Source organism: Cinclus cinclus, chromosome 12, assembly GCF_963662255.1.
Source record: "Cinclus cinclus chromosome 12, bCinCin1.1, whole genome shotgun sequence".
In the NCBI taxonomy this organism is placed as follows: domain Eukaryota; kingdom Metazoa; phylum Chordata; class Aves; order Passeriformes; family Cinclidae; genus Cinclus; species Cinclus cinclus.
In genome coordinates this window covers 663,838-685,622 of record NC_085057.1, presented here as the reverse complement: position 1 = coordinate 685,622, position 21,785 = coordinate 663,838, and the positions used below count along the sequence as shown (strand labels likewise).

Sequence of the window (21,785 nt, the reverse complement as noted above, 5' to 3'; positions counted from 1 at the left end):
ACAACATGCTCAGGTCCTGACAATCTGTTCCCAAGAGCAGTGCTCCCCCTGAGAGCACACACAAGGCTGGTCAGGGTGGGGGTAATGGTCACTGCCTGTTTCTGCCGAGGGAAACGTGTCACCATTCTTAACAAATGTTCTCACAATGGAAGGCTTGGATTTCAGTGAAAAAAAACCAAACCCATGGCATCCATTTGGGGCAGGTCTGTGCAGGGATGGGTCAGAGCAGCCTGAGCAGGTTCCCCTGCCCTGCCTGTGCTGTGTGTGTGACTCTCCACTTCACACGGTGTCCCACTCACAGAAAGTACTGGGAAATGCAGTTATTTATAGCATCCACAGTGCAACTCAATATCCCCCTGCCTGTCCTGGCTGCTGGACACATTCCCTACCTGCCCGTGGGTGCTCATTCTCCTCCTCCCACCCAGGACACCAGAGCCACCCACCCGGTGGGGACAACAGCTAGGGTCGCCCTAAAGACAGGGAGTGACTCATGCCACCAGAAATGCCACTGGGAGCAGGGGCAGGGTGAGTGTCCCTCAGCACAAAGCCCTGGGGCTGGGGACCCCTGGGGACCCCCGGCCCTGGCAGGGCAGGACACCAGAGCCCCTGCCCAGGCAAAGCCTTCCAGAGGGACTGGCCAGGAAAATCAGTGCAGAAATGCCTGAGGTGACAGTGCCCCAGCAGGGACAGCCCTGTGGAGCAGCTGCACCTCCTGAACTGGGGGCTGGCTCCCGGCCAGGCCAGCCGTGCTCTGCCCACAGCAGCAGGTCTGTTCTCACTCACACCCAGCCTTTCCCAGCCCCAGACAGGGAAAACAGCTGGCTCTGCTCAAACAGCTGGCTCTGCTCAAACAGCCTGCACAGTTGGTGCTGGAGTGCTGAGCACGGAGCAGCAGAGCTCTGGTACAGCATCCAGCCATCACCAGGCAGCTCTGGCCTCAGAGCTGCCATCCAAAATCCTGGAGCATGGAAGGGTTTGACCTCCAACACCAGCCTGAGCTGTGCTTGGGATCTTTCAGCTCCTGTGGAATAGCAGAGGGAGATGAAGGGATGTGGAACTGGTTCCATCAAAGGGTTTCCCAGTGTCCTTTTGCCCAGAACACTCCTCTCCAGAAACAACCTGCCAGACTCACACTCCCAGCCCTTTGCAGAGTCTGTCCCCTCTCCACAGGTGCCTGGTGTGTCTCTGCAGGATCCTGTAGGTTCAGACGCTTTCCCACCCCAGCTCTGCCCTCTCTGTCCCCACAGAGGCAGCCAGGAGGTCTCTGACAAGCTGCATTCCCCTGGGTTTCATGGATGTGTCACAGCCCAGGGCACCAGCACGGCCCATTACAGGGCTGGAAGCTCCAGGCACGAAGCACAGGGTTTGATAGCAGCAGCCCTGGCCAGGCACTGATGGTTTGGGAAGGCAGCAGAGCTTTTTGCCTTCCTACACCTCCCCTGCAGGCTCAGCACGGGCACTTCCACATTCTGCACTTGTGTGGCACCTCCAGCCTCCTTAGGGAGCTGCCAGTCCTGGAGGGGACACACATCCCTCCCTCTCCACCCATCCTTAGGGACCTAAACACCCCCTCTACCCCTCCTTTGTGAAATGCTTTTTTCACAGAAGCATTGCTTTGAAACAAAACTTCAGATCATGAAAGGCAAGAGCTCACAGGAGACACTGAGGAGGATTAGCAAAGTACAGCCCAGGTTCAATAAGTCTTCATTAATATACTCATTATCCCTGGAGGAATATTCCAGCCACTGTGGTTCTGTTGGTCGGTGTTGGATTTCCTCGAGTTCGTGTGGAGGAAGAAGCTGGAAGCTAAGGACCCCCAGCACCACAAACCTTCCCTGGGCTCTGAACGGACCCTGAGGAGCGCCGGCCATCCCGGGACAGCGTGGCTCCTCCGGGTGATATTTGTAGATGTGATTCCTGCCTCCCTGAGCTGCTTCATTTTCAGACTCATTAACAACAATTTCTTTCAGGCTTTTGCGGACTTCTGCCCCAATTTGGGCATTGTTTCTCCCACACAAGGGTAAAATCCCACAGGCACAGCTGGGCTGGGGGGGCTGCACCCACCCCTGCCACCCCCGCCCCGGCCCAAAGGCCACCAGCCACCCACACACATGCCATCCCCCTGAGGTGACAGCGCAGGGGCTGGCCCCAGAAAAGCCCCTTTAAGGGACACTTCAGGGCGGCCTCGGGAGCCAGGACATTAATTTTAGCCTGGAGCAGTGCCAGGGGCACAGGGCAGCTGCTGCAGGAGGGGCCAGTGCTGTCCCCTGGCTGTCCCAGCACAGCCCCAGTCCCCCGGCAGCATGGCAGAGGAACGGAGCGAGCTGGAGGAGCGGATCATCATCAAGGACCAGCACACCAAGGAGATCGACCTGGTCAACAGAGACCCCAAGCACATCAACGAGGACGTGGTGAAGGTAGGGCTGTCCCACACCGTGCTGCGGAAGCACCGCTGGGACCAGCACTGGGGTTTCACCCCCGGTGTGTGCTTGGCTCGGCTCAGCCAGGGCTACTGGTCCGTGTGCCCCCAGAGGTGCCACCCCAGGGCTGGAGGTGACAGTGACACTGGCTGGGTGGTGTGCCTGGCTCCAGCTAATGCCGTATTTCCCATTCCTTCAGTGGGCTCTCCGCTTTCATTGTGGCTCAAAAATTTATGGGGACGCCTTCCTTTGTACCAGCAAGTGGGCAGCCAAAAACAACGCAGAAATTAAATATAACCAGTTTAAAGGGATATTGGGAAAGGCTGCTGGCCTTCAAGACGCCATAGTCTCAGTTCTAGATTGTTTGATGTGTCTTGTCATGTTTGTGGGTGACTGCTCCTCCCAGGGCAGCCCAGAGGTGCAGCAGCCCCCAGCTGCCTCCCTCCATTTCTGACCAAGAGGAATTCCCACTCTAACTCTTGGTCTTCCTCTAGACTCCCTTAGAATTGCAAACAGAACTTGTCTCTTATCCAGAGGTAATTCCAGCCCAAAGGAGAACAGGGGGAGGTGGAAGGGTTTTGTTAAAACCATGTTTGTGGCTGTCACAGCAGAAGGGACACAAAGCTGCTCACACAGGCTTTGTAACAGGCCGTGACCTTGACAGCATTGTTGAAACACAAACCTGAATTTGGGCATTAAAACACCTTTACAGCTACAACCGTGGTGTGGACAAAGCAAATTCCCTTGGCTGAGTGTGACAGGGGCAGCCACCGAGGGCTCCTTGGTGGCACTGGGACCTGTCCCTGACAGCTGCCACTCCTGCCAGAGCATCCCACAGCCCTGGGGCTTGGAGAGGTGCCAGGCCAGGGGAGCAGGCACCAGGAGAGCCCTCAGCCCGGGGCAAGGCAGGGCTTTGGGGCTCCTGGGAGCCAATGCCAGCACCATCCTAGCCATCCCTCCCTTCTCCCGCTCTAGAATCTCCAAAGCTGCAAAGACCAAGCTCACCCACGCTGCTGCTCCAGCAGCCCTAGGAGTCTTCAGAGCTCAGCATTCCTCCACCCTAAAATAGCCTGGCTGATAGGGCTGGGGAGGGAGGCAGAGCCAGCCCGGGCCAGGAGCACAGCTCACCCTGCTGCTGCTGCTCCCCTGATCCCAGGGACAGCCAGAGGCACATCCAAACCCCCAGGACATGGCAGCAGCAGTGCTCTGGAAGCACGGGGAGCAGAGAGCCAGCCAGCAGGGTAACAGAGAGCTTCCGTGCTCCAGGGGATGAAGGGCTCACCTGGCTCTGGATAAACACCCCGAGCATCACAAAGCAGCAGCCAGAATTTGGGATCATGTTCCAGAAGTGACACTGGCCTCAGAGGCTTTACAGAGCTTCACAAAACTCATCCAGGCACAGCAGCAGAGCAATGCATGGCTACACTGGCTGTTCTTAAGAGAGCTTTCCCAACCTCAATGGCTCCACAGTTCTGTAAAGGAACAGTACCTGCATGTGCTGGTCCCTGAGCTCCTCCAGGCAGTGCCCAGCACCCAGACTCTGACTCTGAGCCTCCACTGCTCCTCCAGATGCTCCCAGTGTCATGGCAGCAGAAGCGAGCATGGGGGCAGAGCCTCTGCTTTTATATCCCCCTGCTCCCTGCATTAATTGATCCCTGATGAACTCAGCAGGCAGCTGGGCAGTAACCTGGGCTAGTGCCCAGCACACCTGGGCTTTCCAGGGGCTGCTGTCTCCTCATTGTCAATGCTTGTCTCAGCACCCCTTACTCCCTCCAGGAAATTAAAGATGACACAGAGTGATTTTGTGATCCGAGTGCTTCTAAAAGCAGAATGAATATTTTTATTTAACGTGAATGTACACACACGTCAGCTGCTGGAGGGGAGGCCAGGCTGGTTTTCAAGACAAATAGCTCAGCTTACATATTCCCTGGAAGAGAGTTACACCCCAAGGGGATCTGTGCCTGGAGCTTTGGGGAGGGTGTGTCACTCAGAGACACCTGCAGTACCTGCACAAACAGCAAGGGCAGGGCTGAGCCCCAGCTCCCTTCCCCAGAAGGAACACAGACAGACAGCACTGAGCACCTCTTCCTATGGGTGTAAATAAATAATCCATAAATCCAGAGGACTGCTGGATCTCTATTAGCACAAACACCATCCTGCTGAGTGGGAAGCCACATCCCTGAATGCTAAAAAAGGGCAGGAATGGGCTCTGGCCACCTCTGCAGCCAGCACTCCCACACACAACTCCTGTTCCAGGGGCTCCTGCCTGGCCTCACACCCGGTTCCCCAGCCCAGGGGATGGGATGGGATGGGATGGGATGGGATGGGATGGGATGGGATGGGATGGGATGGGATGGGATGGGATGGGATGGGATGGGATGGGATGGGATGGGATGGGATGGGGACTGTGACCCCTCATGCTGGAGTCCCAGCCATGGGCTAAGGCACCACTCTGCTGCCCACAGGCTGTGGCCAGGCAGTGCTGGGAGCCCTGAGCCATCTCCCATCTCTGCAGGGGCTTGTCCCTGCTCGGGGGTGCAGGGATTGGGGGATCCACCCCCAGCACAGTCCCTTCTCCCCAGGCCCCTCCATTTGGGATCTGCTCTCACCTCCTGCAGACCCTCATCCTTGCTGACTCCCAAACCTCCCTTGTGTCCATCTGCTCTCATCCCAGGTGGATTTTGAGGATGTGATAGCTGAGCCCGTGGGCACATACAGCTTCGACGGCGTCTGGAAAACCAGCTACACCACCTTCACCGTCAGCAAGTACTGGTGCTACCGGCTGCTCTCCGCCATCCTGGGCATCCCCCTGGCCGTCGTCTGGGGCTTCCTCTTTGCCCTCATCTCCTTCTGCCACATCTGGGCAGTGGTGCCCTGCATCAAGAGCTACCTGATCGAGATCCAGTGTGTCAGCCGGATCTACTCGCTCTGCATCCACACTTTCTGTGACCCGCTCTTCGAGGCGCTCTCCAAGATCTGCAGCAACATCCGAGTTGCTGTCCGGAAGGAGATTTAGGTCCTGGAAGCTGCCCCAACAGCCTGGCACAACGTCCTCTGTGCAGGCTGCCTGTCTTTGGGCAATGGACACCCCTGTCCTGTGAGGAACCTGCCCATGGACACCCCTGTCCTGTGAGGGACCTGCCCATGGACACCCCTGTGTACTTGCATTTCAGCCGAGCTGTGAGAGCCAGACCAGCCCATGTGTGACATGTTGTGTCTGCTCTGAGAGCCTGAGCTGATCCTGGGCCACTGCCAGTTGCAAACCCACTGATGGCACTTTGATGCTCAATTATGTAACTAACTGTGGAGCATCGTTAAGAGCCGTGGGTGGGATCCAGGGCAGGGTCCAGGGCAGGTGGGAGCCAGCCCTGAGTGCTGGGGCTGAGGAGGGCAGGGGGGACACAGAGCTTCTGGAAACCTCACTTGCGAGACAAGCTGGGCTCTAAGCTAAGCTTAGGTTCATTTCTCAGGGACACTCCTCAGTACACACACGTTCAGTCAGTGCTGGGTTAGCTGCAGCCACGGCAGTGTGTGCATCCACTGTGGCCTGGGATGGAGTGAGAGGCTGCAGGAGGGCAGGATGGCACTGACCCCCAGGCTCTGCCCAGCGGGAGGGGTCACATCCAGCCAGCCCCCCCGAGCACCCTGGGGTCACCCCAAGGGATGGGGAGGGAAGAGGAAGGAGCCTCTGCCAGGACTCCAGGGAAAAGAGAAGTGAGGAGCAAGAGGTGCAGTTCAGAGTTATTTCCTGCCCTGTACGGTCAATTAATGCCAATTAATTTGCCGGTCCCTCTTCCATGGAGCTGCACTTTCACTTTGAGGCCCTTGAATTCTCTTTTGGCTCCAGCCTTAAGTGCTTTGCTGAAGCAGGGCCCAGGAGGTCTCGTTGTTCAGAGGCTGTTCTCAATTGTCTCCGTGTGCGCCTTTCCTTGGCTTCCAACAAAGACTTGGAGCCAAAGACTCCTCTAGCACCATGCCAAGGATGAGAGAGAGCCAGGGTTTTCCTGGAGCTCTTCCAAGGGCTTGGGATTCTATACTGCTGCTATTCCATAGCAATGTGGTACCCAAGCTCCAGCAATGTCAGGGCCCAAGAAGAATAGAGTGATTTAAAAAAAAGGTACTTAGGTAATTATGGGGGGGTGGTGAACTTAAGAGAGCTTTCCCAACCTAAATGGTTCCATGGTTCTGTAAAGGAACAGTACCTGCATGTACTGGTCTCAAAAAACACTTTCTTTTGTGGGAATAAAAATAATTAAAATCAATTGTATAATGAGCTTATATTACTAGTTTTTTACTGTTGTTGTTCTAGTAGTTCACTGCCTGAACCCAAAAAACCCTGAAATGCTGATGTCCCCACCACATTGCTTCCTGGGCTCCCAACACTTGGGGCGCACACCGCTCACCTGTCAGCACCTCTGTTCCACTTTTGACCCTCCTTTTTGGCTTTTTTGTCCAGTGCATTCACCTGGGACACTCCCCCAGCTGCTCTCCCTGTCCCTGCTTTGCTCAGCCTGGGGAGGGTGCAGGAGCTCAGCCACGGCACCACTTGGCTGCAGCATCTCCAGGAGTGGGGCACGGCTCTGCCTGACCCCCAGACACCCCCAGTGATTGCAGCAGGGATGGAGGGCAATTCCCGGTGTGTCCCAAAACTCCCTCTATCCCCCGTGCATCCATCCTGGTGACTTCCACTGCCCTGTTATCGTTCCTCCCTGGCAGATGGAGGATGCACCTCGGACTCTCCAGAAAAGGAGACCTCTCCTTCCTTGTTTTGTGCAGGAGTTTGTGACTTTCAAGGAGAAGGAAGGTGAACGTGGGAGGAAAACGCTCTATGGTGCCTGAGGATTTCAACCAGTCAGCAAATGTGCTGAGAGCTCACTTGGAGATCCCACCAAAAAAAAAAAAAAAAAAAAATTCATAGGAATGTCAGGACAGGAAAGGTGCAAATGGACCCGATGGTGAGAGTGATAAAATAAAGGACACATTTAAATGCTTTCTTCATGTTCATTCCCATCATGAAAGGCCAAATTGCACCACCCTTTGAGGGGTGCAGCCGTGTCCCCCCAGTGCCCGTGCCCAGCCAGCTGTGCGCCGCCGGGCGCAATGCCGGGGCTGGGGCAGGGGGAGCAGGGAGCACAGCTCCTGGGGGTCCTGGTGTTCCAGCCTTGCTCCCATCGGGCCCTTCATCCCCTCAGCCCAGCTCTGCCCTACGCCTCCCGCCCGCCTTCCACCAGACACAGTCAGAAAACTTTATTTACAGTATTTGTTAACGATAAAAATCCATGCCGTGAGCATGCCCTGTGCGCTATGGAGCAAGCGAATGGCGCCGGAGCCGCGGGAGATTTGGTGGATCAGCCGGCACTACCCACATCCCCGGCCCCAGGCGAGCTCCAACTCCTGGCGACCGACTGCACAGCCTCGGGGGACACAGGGTGCAGGGCTGGCACTGTGCAGGGCTGTAGGGACAGGGCTGGCACAGTGCAGGGCTGCAGGGCTGTAGGGACAGGGCTGGCACAGTGCAGGGCTGCAGGGCTGTAGGGACAGGGTTGGCACAGTGCAGGGCTGTAGTTCTGCAGGGACAGGGCTGGCACTGTGCAGGGCTGCAGGGCTGTAGGGACAGGGCTGGCACTGTGCAGGGCTGTAGGGACAGGGCTGGCACAGTGCAGGGCTGTAGGGACAGGGTTGGCACAGTGCAGGGCTGTAGGGACAGGGCTGGCACAGTGCAGGGCTGCAGGGCTGTAGGGACAGGGCTGGCACAGTGCAGGGCTGTAGGGACAGGGCTGGCACAGTGCAGGGCTGCAGGGCTGTAGGGACAGGGCTGGCACAGTGCAGGGCTGCAGGGACAGGGTTGGCACAGTGCAGGGCTGCAGGGACAGGGCTGGCACAGTGCAGGGCTGTAGGGCTGTAGGGACAGGGCTGGCACAGTGCAGGGCTGCAGGGCTGTAGGGACAGGGCTGGCACTGTGCAGGGCTGCAGGGCTGTAGGGACAGGGCTGGCACTGTGCAGGGCTGTAGGGACAGGGTTGGCACAGTGCAGGGCTGCAGGGACAGGGCTGGCACAGTGCAGGGCTGCAGGGCTGTAGGGACAGGGCTGGCACAGTGCAGGGCTGTAGGGACAGGGTTGGCACAGTGCAGGGCTGCAGGGACAGGGCTGGCACAGTGCAGGGCTGCAGGGACAGGGCTGGCACAGTGCAGGGCTGCAGGGACAGGGCTGGCACAGTGCAGGGCTGCAGGGCTGCAGGGACAGGGCTGGCACAGTGCAGGGCTGCAGGGACAGGGCTGGCACAGTGCAGGGCTGCAGGGCTGCAGGGACAGGGTTGGCACAGTGCAGGGCTGTAGGGACAGGGTTGGCACAGTGCAGGGCTGCAGGGACAGGGCTGGCACAGTGCAGGGCTGCAGGGCTGCAGGGCTGCAGGGCTGCAGGTACGGGGCTGCCTCTGCCCCACAGGCTGCAAGCGAAGTGAGTGCTCCTGTGCAGAGAGCGTGGTACCAGGCACTGGCACCCTGCAGGATCCTGCTGCAGGTGGAGGTGGGGCAGTGCCAGCCACGTACCCGGGGTGACACCCATCTCCCTGTGCCGCAGCATCCCCTTCCATCCCGCAGGGATGCACGGCACCTGCCCCAGCAGCACCGGATCTTTTGTTCCTCTCGGTGGCATCCATGAACCACTGCTTGTCAGGGTTTGGAGCTCAGGAGCGGGTTCCTGCTGTCTAATCCCAAGCAGCACTGAAACTTGGACACAGAATTTCTTCCGCACTCCCGCCCCAGTTAAATAACTCCCTGTACATGCTGACAGCCATATATACACCTATTTATAGACCCCTCCTTGTCCGGGTCCAGCTGTCCGCGGGGAAGCACCGGGGGCAGCGCAGCAGCCGCTCGAGGTCCCGGTGCCAGTGCCTCACGTCGTGGACGGCTGCACGAAGCTCCTCTGGCTCGGGCTCCTGCAGCTCAGGACGAAGGACGAGGAGTTGCTCTTCTTGCTCAGGTCACACGCCGGCCGCGACTTCAGGTAGCGAGTGGAGCAGCAGAGGAAGCGGCGCATCAGGTCGTGGAAGAGGTGCCCGGTGTAGAGCATGTAGATCCAGGGGTTGCAGCAGCTGTTGAGGCTGGCCAGGAGCATGGCGATGATGAAGGGGGAGGCTGCGACAGAGGCACGGCGGTGTCAGGGCACAGAACACGCCGAACTGGCCGCTGCTGAGAGCCGCGCTGGCACCCCAAAACACCGACACCCCGGCACCCCAAAACACCGACACCCCGGCACCCCAAAACACCGACACCCCGGCACCCCAAAACACTGACACACCGGCATCCCGACACCCCAATACCCCGACACCGTGACACACCAATAGCCCTCCCCACCAGGGATGAGCCGCCCGCCGCAGGAACACCACGGGAAATGAGAGCTGGGAAATGAGGGGGGCGAGTCCCAGTTCCAGACCCTCGTGTTTCTGTTTTCTCCCCGCACTGTGTTTCCCTGGAGTGCGGGCTCAGGAGGCAGAGCTGCCCCAGCAGCTCCCTTTAAGTCGCCCTTTAAGGTGCCCAAAGCAGAGAGCACCCTCTCCGCGACCCTTGGAGCTGCCATCCAAAGAGCAGGTCTGGGAACAAGCAGAGCCTGGGGCTCGTTCTTCCACAGCAGCGGCTGATTTGGGACAGACTCTCGACCTTGAGCCGCTCGGGCTGTGGGACAGCCGCGGTCCCTGGGCTGCGGGGCGTCCCCTGTTCCTGGGCTGTCCCCACTGCCAGCCCGGCCCTGTCTGAGCGCTTTGCCCGGTGCTCTCCCAGCACCTTTCTCCAGTCATCTTTCTTCCCCCCGGGTTCTACAGGGCTGTGCCAGGAAAGAGGACACCAGCCATTCCCACATCACGGCTGCAGCCCGGAGCCTGGCACCCCCCGGTGCTGGGAATGGTGGCAGGGCAGTGCCAGGACATCAAGTCTCTGTCTGCTCTCTGTCCCCAGAGCACAAAGGGATGGTGGGGCTGGCACCTGCGATGGCACCAGGACAGGGGGGACGTCCCCTTCCTGGGGTGGCTGCAGGCGGAGCTGGAGCCTTTTTCCAGTTCCCTGTGTTCCAGCTTGTCTCCTCAGCCCCTCTGCTCCCGGAGGACGTGCCAGCAGCGAGGATGAGCACCGTTGGTTTGGCTGCTCCTGGCCCCTTCGTGCCTCTGCAAAAATCCACTGGCAGTTCTTAGACCAGTGAAGAAATGTCACTCTAAATGCTAGCTTCCAAATTCACTTTTAGCCAATGGATGCGTAATTCCTACTCTTGTGATGTCTGCTCCAACTACTTTTAATTTCAAGCATATGCTAAAAGCTAATTCCATGCGGAGCAGTTACAAATCCCAGGCACAAGACCTGAAATAAATCACAGTGTTTCTACCCACTTGAAAACACCCAGCCATGGCTGACTCAGCTCTTCCCTCTCCGCAGGAAGCAAATTGAGTTCCAGGGAGCAGGCTGCAGGGCAGGTCCGGAGCGTGGATCCCTGCCCTCCCTGTGGGAACACCAGAGACCCCCGAGAGGTGCTGCAGCCAGACAGCCCTCCCTCAAGGATGGCCCCTGTCCCCAGGCACCCCCTGCTCCTGGGGATGTCCAGGGCAGTGGGCAGACGTGCAGGCTGTGCCCGAGCAGGGCTGTGGGGGCTCTGCTGCAAACACCCAGCAAGGGATGGGATGGGATGGGATGGGATGGGATGGGATGGGATGGGATGGGATGGGATGGGATGGGATGGGATGGGATGGGATGGGATGGGATGGGATGGGATGGGATGGGATGGGATGGGATGGGATGGGATGGGATGGGATGAGGGACTCCTAACTCCCACACACTGACTGGGGCCATCACTCACAGCCCAGGTGTCAGGGCACCTGCCTCGAGGGGGAGTGACTGGTAGAGCAGCCCTGGTGCCTCACTGCCCTGCTCTTGTCCTCACAGGGGCCATGAGCCAGCTCTGATCCGAGCTGGAATCCCGTAGGTGTTCCTGTGAAGTGTGTGCAGCAGGAGCCTCCTTCCAACCCCTCATCTCATGGAGGGTCCCCAGCTTTTAAACCAGCACCTGAATCATAATGTGGAGCTCCAACCCACCTTACAGAGCTGTGACCACCTGAGGGGGGATCTCTGCTGCCTGGCCAGTCATCCCCAGTGCACTCTTTGGGCTCCGGGTGCTGCTGGCACCCAGGGACCCCCTGCCCTTTCTGTGGCTGTGCCTACCCTGCTCTGAGGAACAGCCACGTTCCCTTCCCAGCACGGGGTACACCTCTCGTGCACCCCACCGCCTGCCTGGCCTCGGTCAAGGGAAGGGATCTGGGATCAGGGCAAGGCTGTGGGAATGCTGTAGGCAAAGCCCGTGTCCTCTGCACAGAGGTCTGACTGTGCTGCCCCCCTCACACCTCTGGGCAGCCAGCAAGGAGGAGGAGAGCCTGAAAGGAAGGGCTGGGGTCTCCCAACACTTGCATCCACCCCAGGCTTTTACTCCCCAAGCCATGAAAGCCTCCAGGCAGAGCCCTGGCAGAGCTCCCACCCTGTGCTGCAGCCACGGGCTGCCCTGAGACAGGAATGGATGGAGGTGGGAATGGGGACTGTGGTACAGCTCTGTGGGGCTGGAGATCCCTCGATCCTTTAAAGAAAAAAGAGAAAAGAAAGGGAAAGGGAAAGGGAAAGGGAAAGGGAAAGGGAAAGGGAAAGGGAAAAAGTGCTGCAAGGCCTACTGCGCAGGGTGAGCAAGGGAAAGGTTCCCCATGCAGCCAGGAGGATTGGGGTGGACAAATCCCATCCATCAAGGGTCAGCAAAGCAGTGGAGATCTGGGTGCTGCTGAGGGTTGTGGACTGGGAAAGGAAGGGCAGTCCTCAAGATTGCAGGATTAAAATACAACACAAGAGAGAGCCACTGCTTCACCCCAGAGCCCATCTAGGAACGAGAAGTTTTGACCAGCCTGAATCAGGTGGAAAACCCCTGGAGCACCCAGGGAGCTGCAAAAGCCACATTCCACTTCTCCCGAAATAAATGGAGCAGAGAGAAGCAGGAGAGGCAAAGCCTGCCTGCCTGGCTGCTCCCTGGCCAGCCCAGGGAACAGAGGCATCCTGTGGGTTTTGCACAGGGCACTGTGCAGCTGGGGCAGGCTTTGGGAAGGGCAGGGTTTGGGAAGGGCGAGTGCTGGGCTGAGCAGCTGTGCCCTGTGAGCTGCCCTGTGCCCAGCCCTGGCCATGCCAGGGCTGTGGGGCAAGGAGGGAGCAGCTCCTCCTGGGCCTTTGGCACCCCCAGACTTGGCACTTCTGCTGAGCCTGGGTCAGTCTATGCAAGACACTCTCATCCCTGGGTGCCCTTTCTCCCACCTCACAGTCGTGAAGAGTTTTTGTTTAAGGTGTTCCAGGTGGTTCTCCCATCTGCTGGGGGACAGCACAGACCTGCACAGCTCCAGCCACGTCACACCAGGGAGGGTGATACTTTTTGCTCTCTCTGCAACCTCAGTGGTGACAGGAGCAGCCAGCTCAAATATTAAAAATGGCAAATCTGTGACACCACACTTTTAGGAAAAGATTTTGCTCATAAATCAGGGTTTCTCTACAGGAACCGTGCTCCAGTCAGAGATAAAATAACATCAGCTTAGTCCAGGGTGGACGGAAAGGGAGGAGAGGAAGAAGAGGCCAAGAGTAGAAAGTAAAAAGTGAGGGGAAAAAACCAATATAACAAAGGAAAGGAAGGAAGTCAGGTTGTGCAGCTTTCTCCTGAGCTCCCACACAGCCCACAGCAGGTCCCAGCACCCAGGATGGGAAGTGAATCTTTGGGAGTAGCACCCAGGGACAGCCACCACCCAGGGACAGCCACCACCCAGGGACAGCCACACCCAGGGACAGCCACCACCATCGGCACCGCCTGAGCCCTGAGCCGCAGTGGCCCAGCATTTGCCAGAGCTGACCCGGGACAGCTGCAGCTCAGCCACTGCCGCCTGCCGGGGCTTTCTCGGTGCCCAGGACTTTGTCCCATGTCCCTCCCACCTGCCCAAGCCCAGCCTGGAGCAGTTTCTGCCCTGAGTGTCCCCGGGGCGCTGAGCAGAGCCCAGCAGGGCGAGGGAGGGGAGCTGTACCTTCCTGCGGGGCGTTGCTGTCCCACACAGACCACATCTGCACGAAGAAGAAGGGAGTCCAGCACACTATGAACGCCAGCACGATGATAAAGGTCATTTTGACTGTCCGGATCTTGGCTTTAGAGATGAGTCTGGTGCTGCTGACCCTGGCAAACACCATCCCACCGTGGGAGCCTGAGCCCAGAGCCACGCTGGGCCCGTGGGCCGTCTTCAGCTTCACGTTCTGCCAGATTTTGAAGCTGATTAAACCATAGCAGATGCTCAGCATCAACACAGGGATGATATAGACCATGAGGGTGATCCAGGTAACGTAAGCTTTCGGTCCCCAGGGCTGGATGAAATCTGCCCAACAGTCATAAACCCCATTCCCCACATCCCTTAGAGAAAATATGTGGATCTGAGGGATGCTGACCAGCAGGCACAGCAGCCAGGTGAGGAGGACAGAGACCCGGTCACCTCTCCTGTGCAGGGACCTCAGTGGCTGACAGATGGCCAAGCAGCGGTCCAGGGACATCAGCAGGAGCATGTAGGTGGAAGCGAACATTCCCACGACCTGCAGGTACTTGATCAAGCGGCAGAGGAAATCTGGCCCGTAGAACCTGAAGGTGATGTCCCAAATGAGCTGGGGCAGCACCTGGAAGATGGCCACTACCAGGTCAGCGATGCTCAGGTGTTTCATGAAGAAGTACATGCGGGAGTGCTTGTGGCGGGTGGTGTGGATGGCCAGCAGCACGCACAGGTTGCCGGTCAGGGCGAGGAACAGGATGAGGCACAGGACCGTCACCTCCACCTTGGCCATGTCCTCGTTCCTCTTCAGGGGGTCGGCGCTGCTGTTCCTGCCCGCGCTCAGGTTCTCCAGCCGGAGGCTGCCGTTCCCCAGGGAGCTGTTGATGGTCCAGGTGCTGCTCCCCGCCAGGTACAGCTTCTCCATGGCCAGCGCCGGCCCGCATCGAGCCTGGGGCAGGTGAGGGCAGAGAGCGGGCAGAGCCTCCGCCGAAGCTCCTGTGCAGAAGCTGGGCGTCCCCGCCGCGCTCTCTCCGTGTCTCCTCGGTTCTCAATATTCCACCTCTCTCCGTGTCCCCCCGGCTCTGTGTCCCCTCCCGGCGCTTCCCTCCCCGCCGCGCCCCTCGGTTCCCGCCGCTCCCTGTCCCCGCGTCCCGGCTGCGGCCGCTCCTGTCCCCTCGCCGGTCCCTCGGTGTCTCCGCCGGCTGCTGCCCCGTTCCCAGCCCCAGCGCAGGGGCCGGCCGAGTGGCGGGGGCGGCGGGCAGAGGCGGGTCCGGCCCGGCCCCTCGGGGCCCGCCCGCGGCCGCTGGCCCCGCACCCGGACCCGCCTCAGCATCTCCAGCACCTCCAGCACCTCCAGCATCTCCAGCACTTCCAGCATCTTCCCCCGCGCCCTCCCCGGAGCTCACCCGACCGGCGGCTCCGGCTCCCCGCAGCCCCGGCTCCCCGCAGCCCCGGCTTCCCGTGTCCCGCTGCGCTCGGGCAGCCCCGGTTCCCCGTGTCCCGTTCCCCGTGTCCGGTTCCCCGTGTCCCGGTTCCCCGTGTCCCGGTTCTCCGTAGCGGAGCGGCGGAGCGAGGCTGCGGTGATGGGCGAGGGGACCAGCGCCCCCGATAGCCCAAAGCCCTCCGGCATCGCGTCTCTGAGCAGACAGCGGAGGGGGAACAGCCCGGCCCGGCCCGGCCCGAGCTGCTGGAGCAGGACGCCCAGGGAAGGTTCCCCCGTAGATGCCAGCCCGGCCTCGTCCAAGGAGCAGGCTCAGGCGTTGGTCACACACCCACCGCGAGCTTCCCTTGTCTTCCAGGAGGAAGATTGCAGAGTATAACTGCTATAAAAGAAGGAGCAGTGGCCACGAGTGACACCATTTGTCACCAGCTCATCAGCGCAGCTCAATGGTTGTCCCCACTTTCAGGATCCCTACAAGGGATCCAGGACCTGGAAGAGCAGGTGGGATGTTCAGAAGAGCATGGAACCTTCCCAGTTCACCCCTCAGTCCAGTAGCTCTGAAGTCCCCCAGCATCACCACTTCAAGTCATATCTCTAATCCTCCTCAGGCTGGCCTTAGGCCCTGAACAAACATCCCTGCAGATATTTATAAAGATTTTTGGGAAGCTTTAGTTCCATGCAAGATGTAGAAATATTAAATACTTTGGCACGTTCTTCCCTCCAGGGTTCACGTTCTTCCTCCATCAGGCACTAAAGCTGCTGTGGGAACTGCTGTGGAGCACAGCTCACCATGTGCAGTGCTTTTTTTATTGTTCTGCTGGTTTTGGGAGAGCTCTAAGGGAGGAGGTGACTGGGTTGAAACTCTGACTCCAGTGAAGGCAAGGAAAGATTTATCCATGGCTTCTGCTCAGTACCTTGAGCATCTTGTAGGCACTGAGGGATGTCCCTGGGGAGTCAGGTGTGGCAGCAGCACCTGTGAGATGTGCCCAAGGTGAGGCAGAGCAGCTCCTGCTCCTCTGTGCCCTTGGCTGAGGTGCCACTCATGGCTGCACAGAACCCAGGTCCCTTCCAGAACCGACATGAACTGGGGAAGGGCCCAGGGTCCCTCGTGCAGCCCCATGGCAGCTGAGCACCTGCAGGACTGGTGTGCAGCTCTGAAGTGTTGTTGGGGTCAGTAATGAGGCACAGGAGCTCAGCTGGGGGAGAGCTGGCCCAAGACTGACCCTGTTTGTGCCCATGCCAGTGTCACACAATGTGGCTCCCAGGGCCATCCTCTGACATGCTCTGCCTTGGCCTGGAGTGCAGGAGCAGCTAGGGGAGGATCACACATTTGGGAATTGGGTGAGCTCAGGATAACATCTAGCTCCCAGTGCCCTTCCCTGGGTGAGCCCCTTGGGGCTGGGCCAGAGGTGCTCACAGCCCCTCGCAGCCCCCAGTCCTTATTCAGGCAAAGCTGCAGCTGCTCCACAGCTAAAACCCAAACACACGTGATTCTGCAGCAAAGAATCCTGTGAGAACCAAAGGGTTTTCTGAGTCATCCCCTACGTTTTCCAGCTTTAAATGTTCAGGGATGCCATAGAGCTGGAAACATTTTTATTTTAAAAATACATACTTTGGGATAATCAAAAGCACAAACACTAAATAAAGCTAAATTTAATTGCATTTTGGTTTACTGCTGGATCTGAAATAGCTGGTTTTCCAATAGCTATCTGGAATCACAACTTTATGGTCCCCAGGACAGAAGAGGTCTGGCAAAATGTCAAGTCCAGGCCACAGCTTTGCAGATGGAGCTGCAGCTGCCCATGAACTCGTGCATGGCTGCAGCCCAGAGCAGGCACTGCAGGCTGGAGAGCCTGGATGTGCTACCTGCCTGCTCTTGAATGGGAATTTCTCTTCATCCTGGAATTCTTTCCTAGTCCTCTCCTCTTGCACTCAGCCTGCTGGAAGCCCAGCTTTGGTAAATCTACTAAAAGCAGAGAGATGAGCAGTGCCATGGACATATCTCCATGGAAAAGGCAGATCTGTGCTTCAGTACAGAGCTGATGAATGCTGTGGGCATTTAATCAGGCTTGGGAACACAGTAAATTTCAACTTTTCCATGTCTTCCTTAAATGTGCACATGAGTAAATTCTCAAGTCTGGTTTTGAGTTCCTCCATGGCTCATCAGCTGGTGTGCCAATTTCCAGGAAAATATAGAACCAATATTTTAAAATGTTCTGCACCAAAGGAAACAAGGCTTTGGAGACAGAACATGGAAATACCAGAAATGCACAGAATTATTTGGTCCTAAACAACTTGGATGCTGCAGTCTTGAGCTCTATAGGGCATTCACAGCAGAAGGAGAATTTACACAAGTTCATGCACATAAAGATCGTTTCATTTCTCTTCCCCTGGATTATCTGGGAACACACTAACCTTACCCAGTGTTAGAGAACCTCTCACCTCATGTCCATGGAAGGTTTTTGGGATTCAAACCATTTCCTTTGAATCCCCAACTCACTGAAATCCATTGGCCTCTGCTCCCATGGCCTCCAAGCCACACCAGCACTGGAGCCTGAGTCAGGCTCATGCAGCTTTGGGAGCTAAATCCTGTAAAAAGAGCCTGAATTTCCTGGCATTAAGCCAGTACACATTTCCATCCCCACCATCCCTGGCCCTCCACATGAGAGCCCCTGAAGACACATCCCAGAGAACGCTGGGCTGCCACCCCTGCCCTGGGCTGAGCTGGGACACAGCAGCAGTGCTCAAATGATCACAGCTCAGTGATCAAACCGACCAGCTCAAAGCCACAGACCAGAGCAGGATGTGGACCTGCTGACCCCATAATCCAGCTGGTCCTATCCCCCACGCAGCCCCACTCAGGCTGGGCAGAGCCCACAGGGTGGATGGATGGCCGTGGTTTCTGTAGGGAATTCCCTCACTCCCATTGCCCTGCACATCCAGACCAAGCACAGGCTGGCAGAGGCTCTCCCCAGGCACCTCCCTGAGGAGCCAGGTCTGTACAGGGCTCCCAAGGTCTCTGTGCTAAAATGTTCCTTGCTTCATCCCATTATGACCTCGAAGCCCGTAACACCAATGGAGCTTGCCCAGACCCTGGGAGTAACAAGTTGGGATAATAAAATTGAAATATGTATCCATGTGGTTTTTAATAAAGATGCTTCAGGTTCAAGCTGTTGGGAGACAATCCAATAATTTTGATACTTTTGGGGAGCATCACTACATCTGTGTGTAACTTCAAGGTGTTCATTGCAGCGCCCTTAACTCTGACTCACCATCAAGGAGCAGAAAGCCAAGCAGAGCAGGTGAGACCCAGAGCCCTGGGGCTGGGATTCACACCTGCAGCAGTGACCTGCACACCCAAGTGACACACTGTGTCACCTCCTGGCATCTGGGATGTTAACTAAACCCTTCCATAGCCAGAGGTATGGAGCCAGGCACCGGGTAATGCCAGGCACCCATGCACAGCCCTGCCTGCAACCCCTGCACACACACTGATGCTTCTGTCCAATAAAGTGAGGCACTTTTCTGTTTGAACCAAATATAAACAGCAAGGGCTATCTGAGATTTTGTTAGGTAAAGAGAGAAGAGCCACAACAAAACCAGAACGCAGTCTGTTTTAATATACACTCATGTGCAAATTCTACACTTATTTACACATGTATATAAAGGAAAGTGAATCGTTTGGTGCTCATCACTGCAACAAAATCTCAGCCAAGTGATAGGAAGGAGGCTGCAGTCCTCAGGAAAATTCAGTACATGTGTGAGTACCTAAGCAATGTGTATCTGGGAATGCTCACACAGGTGAGGGTGCTTGCACACAGCCCCCATTTCTGTCCCACTGAATACCTGCAATGAAACCCCCAGCCCAGGCTCCAGGAATACCTCTGTGGGACCAAATAATTAACCTGAGCAGTGAAATTTCACAGTAGAAATGAAGCCCAGCTAGATTTATATATACTTTTCTGCCTCACTAATTACTTCCCATTTGCAGTAATGTGTTTACCTTCTTCTTTATGAAGCTGGTAATTCATCCTCTTCTTTATTTAAATCCAGGTGGCCGTTTTGGAGCCAATTTGTCCAAATGATTTTGAATTCAGGCCCTCTGGCTCCTCCAATGCCAGGTGTGGGACAGAACCACGATGATTCTTTCCTCTGGGAACAGATCTTGGTGTTGGGCTTGCCCAGCAGGTAACTGAGATTCATCTTCAATTGCTCTGTGTGAGGTGTTCCAGTTCCAGAATATCCGCTCTTCTATCAAAACAGACCCTCCAACCAAAGATTCTTTATTTTTTACTCCTGCCAGCAAACACAGCACCCTTGGAGAAGTGGCCTTGAAAGACCCAGACACCTGCCTGTCCCCAGGTCCATGCCAGGGGTGCTCAGCCCACCCCGTGTCCTGAGCTCACACTGTCTGGTCCTGGCTGTGGGAACTTCTCCAGCCCAGGGCAGAGCCAGGGCAGCACCAGGGCAGCCCAGAGCACTGACAGCTCACCCACTGCGTGCCCAGCTGGGTGTGACAGTTACCATGTGCCCATCTGGGTGACAGTGACACAGCCCAGTGTGCCCATCTGGGTGGCACACAGTTACCACGTGCCCATCTGGGTGACACAGCGCACTCAGTAACCACCATGGAAAGTCTGGAAACAGCAGCAGCTGTACTGAGCAGGCAGGAACAGCCACCACAGTCTGGGCAAATTCCCTTTGCCTTCAAAGGCATTTCTGCCTGGCAAAAACAATCCAACAGAAGCTCCCTGGTATCTGCAAAGCCAAACAGAAAACCAGGTGAGCCCTCCCATCCCAAACTCCTGTTCAAGCCCCGGCTGCTCCTTTCAGAGGTGCCCGTGCTGGGAGCCAGCAGGGAGGTCCATGGCCAGCAGGGTGACTCTGCTCCTGCTTCTCCCCCATTCCCAGGATCTCTGCCTTTCTCACGGCTCTGCCGCTGGGCTGGGGAATCAGGACATTTTTACTTTCTGATTATTTTGTTTCCACTTTTGCCCTTCTGCCCCGGCCTGAGGGACTGCTCCGTGACTAAATTCATTTCCTCCTGAATGGATTCCCTGCCCAAAGCAGCCCTTCCCAAAGCTTCCCAGGGGCAGCCCAGCCCAGCACCACCCTGGCTGCCAGTATCAGTCCCCCTGGCAGCTTCTGCCCCATTCCCAGTTCTCCAGGGAGCCACAGTAATTGGGAATCTGCCTCAGATCCACTCGGGGAATTGCTGCAGAGGCTGGACCCACTGCAGGGTGGGATGGAGGGTCCCTGGGACTCACACCCCTGCACTGCCAAGCCCAGCACAAGGCAGCAGCTGCAGGTGATGTGACAAACGTCAGCCACAATCAGCCCCATGAGGAGGTGCCAGGAGGATGCAGTAACTTCATGATACTCACTGGAGAACACAGTGGTGGGGTTTCCCCCTCGATGGGGCTGTGGGCCGTGCTCAGCCCCAGCCGGACCCTGTGCATCAGCACTGTCAGCACTGCCTGGGCTCCTGTGGCTGTGACCCGTGCCCCCAGCCTGGCTGCTCACAAGCCCCTGACTGCTCCCCCTTGCCCCTTGACTCAGTGACGGAGGAGCAGAGCTGCCCAGGGGAGCAGGGGACAGAACAGCGTGGGGAGGACACTCTGTTTCCTTCCCTGTTGTTTTTTTCCCTTATGTTATGCAGTTCCTGTGAATCTTGGGTTGGTGAGATGCGCAGCAAGCATAATTTAGGGCACCGTGGGATCAGCAGCTACTCCTGGACCTGGCAGCACCCTGGCAACTTGCCTGGGGCTGGAGCCGGCCCTGGGTCTGGCAGGAGAGGCTGGATCCTGCCCAGGCACCCACTCTGTTAGGCATCAGACCATCAAATCCACTTCTTTCCCTAAGCCTCCACGTTGCCCAGTGTGTCTGCTCCATGCAGCCTCCCCCCTGCACCTTGGCCACCGTGTCTCATGGCCACACACCCCACTCTCTTTTGTGAGCTCCACAAATGCCACTGTCCTCCTCTGGCACCGACCCACAGCCCCTACAAAGGGAGGGGAAAAGCTCCACCTCAGGCAAACGTCACCAGTTTGGACTTGAAATGGTGATGACAACAAGTGATACAAAAACAATCTTCACAGGCTGTCAGCAAACCAGTCTGATTCAGGCCCTAGTGTCAGCTGCTGTCTCCCTTCTGCCCCATGGAATTGCCACAGCTCCCATGGCAGCGTGGCTCTGCAGACCCAGGGGAAATGTCAGGACCTGCAGCCACAGCAGCCCTGTGTCCCCTCACCACAACAGCAGCTGCTCTGCAGGCACCTGGAGAAAGCCCCTTATGGTACTGATTTCCAATATTATCACCATTCACTGGCAACTGCAACCAATTCCAATGCCTGATGTGAGCTGCTGTGACAAAAGGGCAGCCCTAAAGCAGACATCAATAATTTTTGTCTTTCAAAAGGTTTGGTTCAGTAAAAAAAAAGAACCAAATCAACACAACCAGACTCCTGCTTTGCCTCTGCAGCTCTCCGCCTCATGCACTTATGATAGTTTACATCTGCCACGATTTAGCCTGCTCCAAACACAAATATTCCTTAGAACCATGGCTTGAGGAGGATTATTTCTGAATCCCAGCTACAGTCTGAAGTCAAGACACAACAACTCTCAATCTTACCCAGATTTTGTGCCTTCTCTGCCAAGCTCCCACTGACAGGCTCTGACCAAAACTTCAGGGCTCAGCAAAAGCACCTGAAGTATTTTTCATATTTTGCTTACGAGCTTTATTTTACAAAGCCTTCCCTGGTGTTCAGGTTTCTTGGACTTCCCTCATTTTCTTGCACTGCTTTATTGCATCACAAAATACCACCAGCTCCTAAAGAAG

At 57.0% G+C, this 21,785-nt stretch overlaps 2 protein-coding genes across 2 annotated transcripts; one reads left to right on the top strand and one right to left on the bottom strand.

Annotated features, from left to right (window-relative positions):
• The first annotated feature begins 2,303 nt into the window (after positions 1-2,303).
• CAV3 (caveolin 3) lies at positions 2,304-5,436 on the top strand. Its single transcript, XM_062500843.1, has 2 exons — positions 2,304-2,417; positions 5,095-5,436. Exons 1-2 carry the CDS (start codon positions 2,304-2,306, stop codon positions 5,434-5,436), a joined length of 456 nt encoding a protein of 151 aa, XP_062356827.1.
• Positions 5,437-9,317: 3,881 nt separating this feature from the next.
• Positions 9,318-14,431, bottom strand: OXTR (oxytocin receptor). Its single transcript, XM_062500697.1, has 2 exons — positions 13,501-14,431; positions 9,318-9,559 (listed from the first exon to the last, which is right to left on the bottom strand). Exons 1-2 carry the CDS (start codon positions 14,429-14,431, stop codon positions 9,318-9,320), a joined length of 1,173 nt encoding a protein of 390 aa, XP_062356681.1.
• Positions 14,432-21,785: the final 7,354 nt, after the last annotated feature.

Excerpts from the sequence above, each read along its gene's own strand:
- CAV3 (XM_062500843.1), top strand. The coding sequence starts at position 2,304 with ATGGCAGAGGAACGGAGCGAGCTGGAGGAGCGGATCATCATCAAGGAC. Across the intron at positions 2,418-5,094 it reads TCAACGAGGACGTGGTGAAG|GTGGATTTTGAGGATGTGAT; the intron begins GTAGGGCTGTCC and ends CTCTCATCCCAG.
- OXTR (XM_062500697.1), bottom strand. The coding sequence starts at position 14,431 with ATGGAGAAGCTGTACCTGGCGGGGAGCAGCACCTGGACCATCAACAGC. Across the intron at positions 9,560-13,500 it reads CAGCAACGCCCCGCAGGAAG|CCTCCCCCTTCATCATCGCC; the intron begins GTACAGCTCCCC and ends CCTCTGTCGCAG.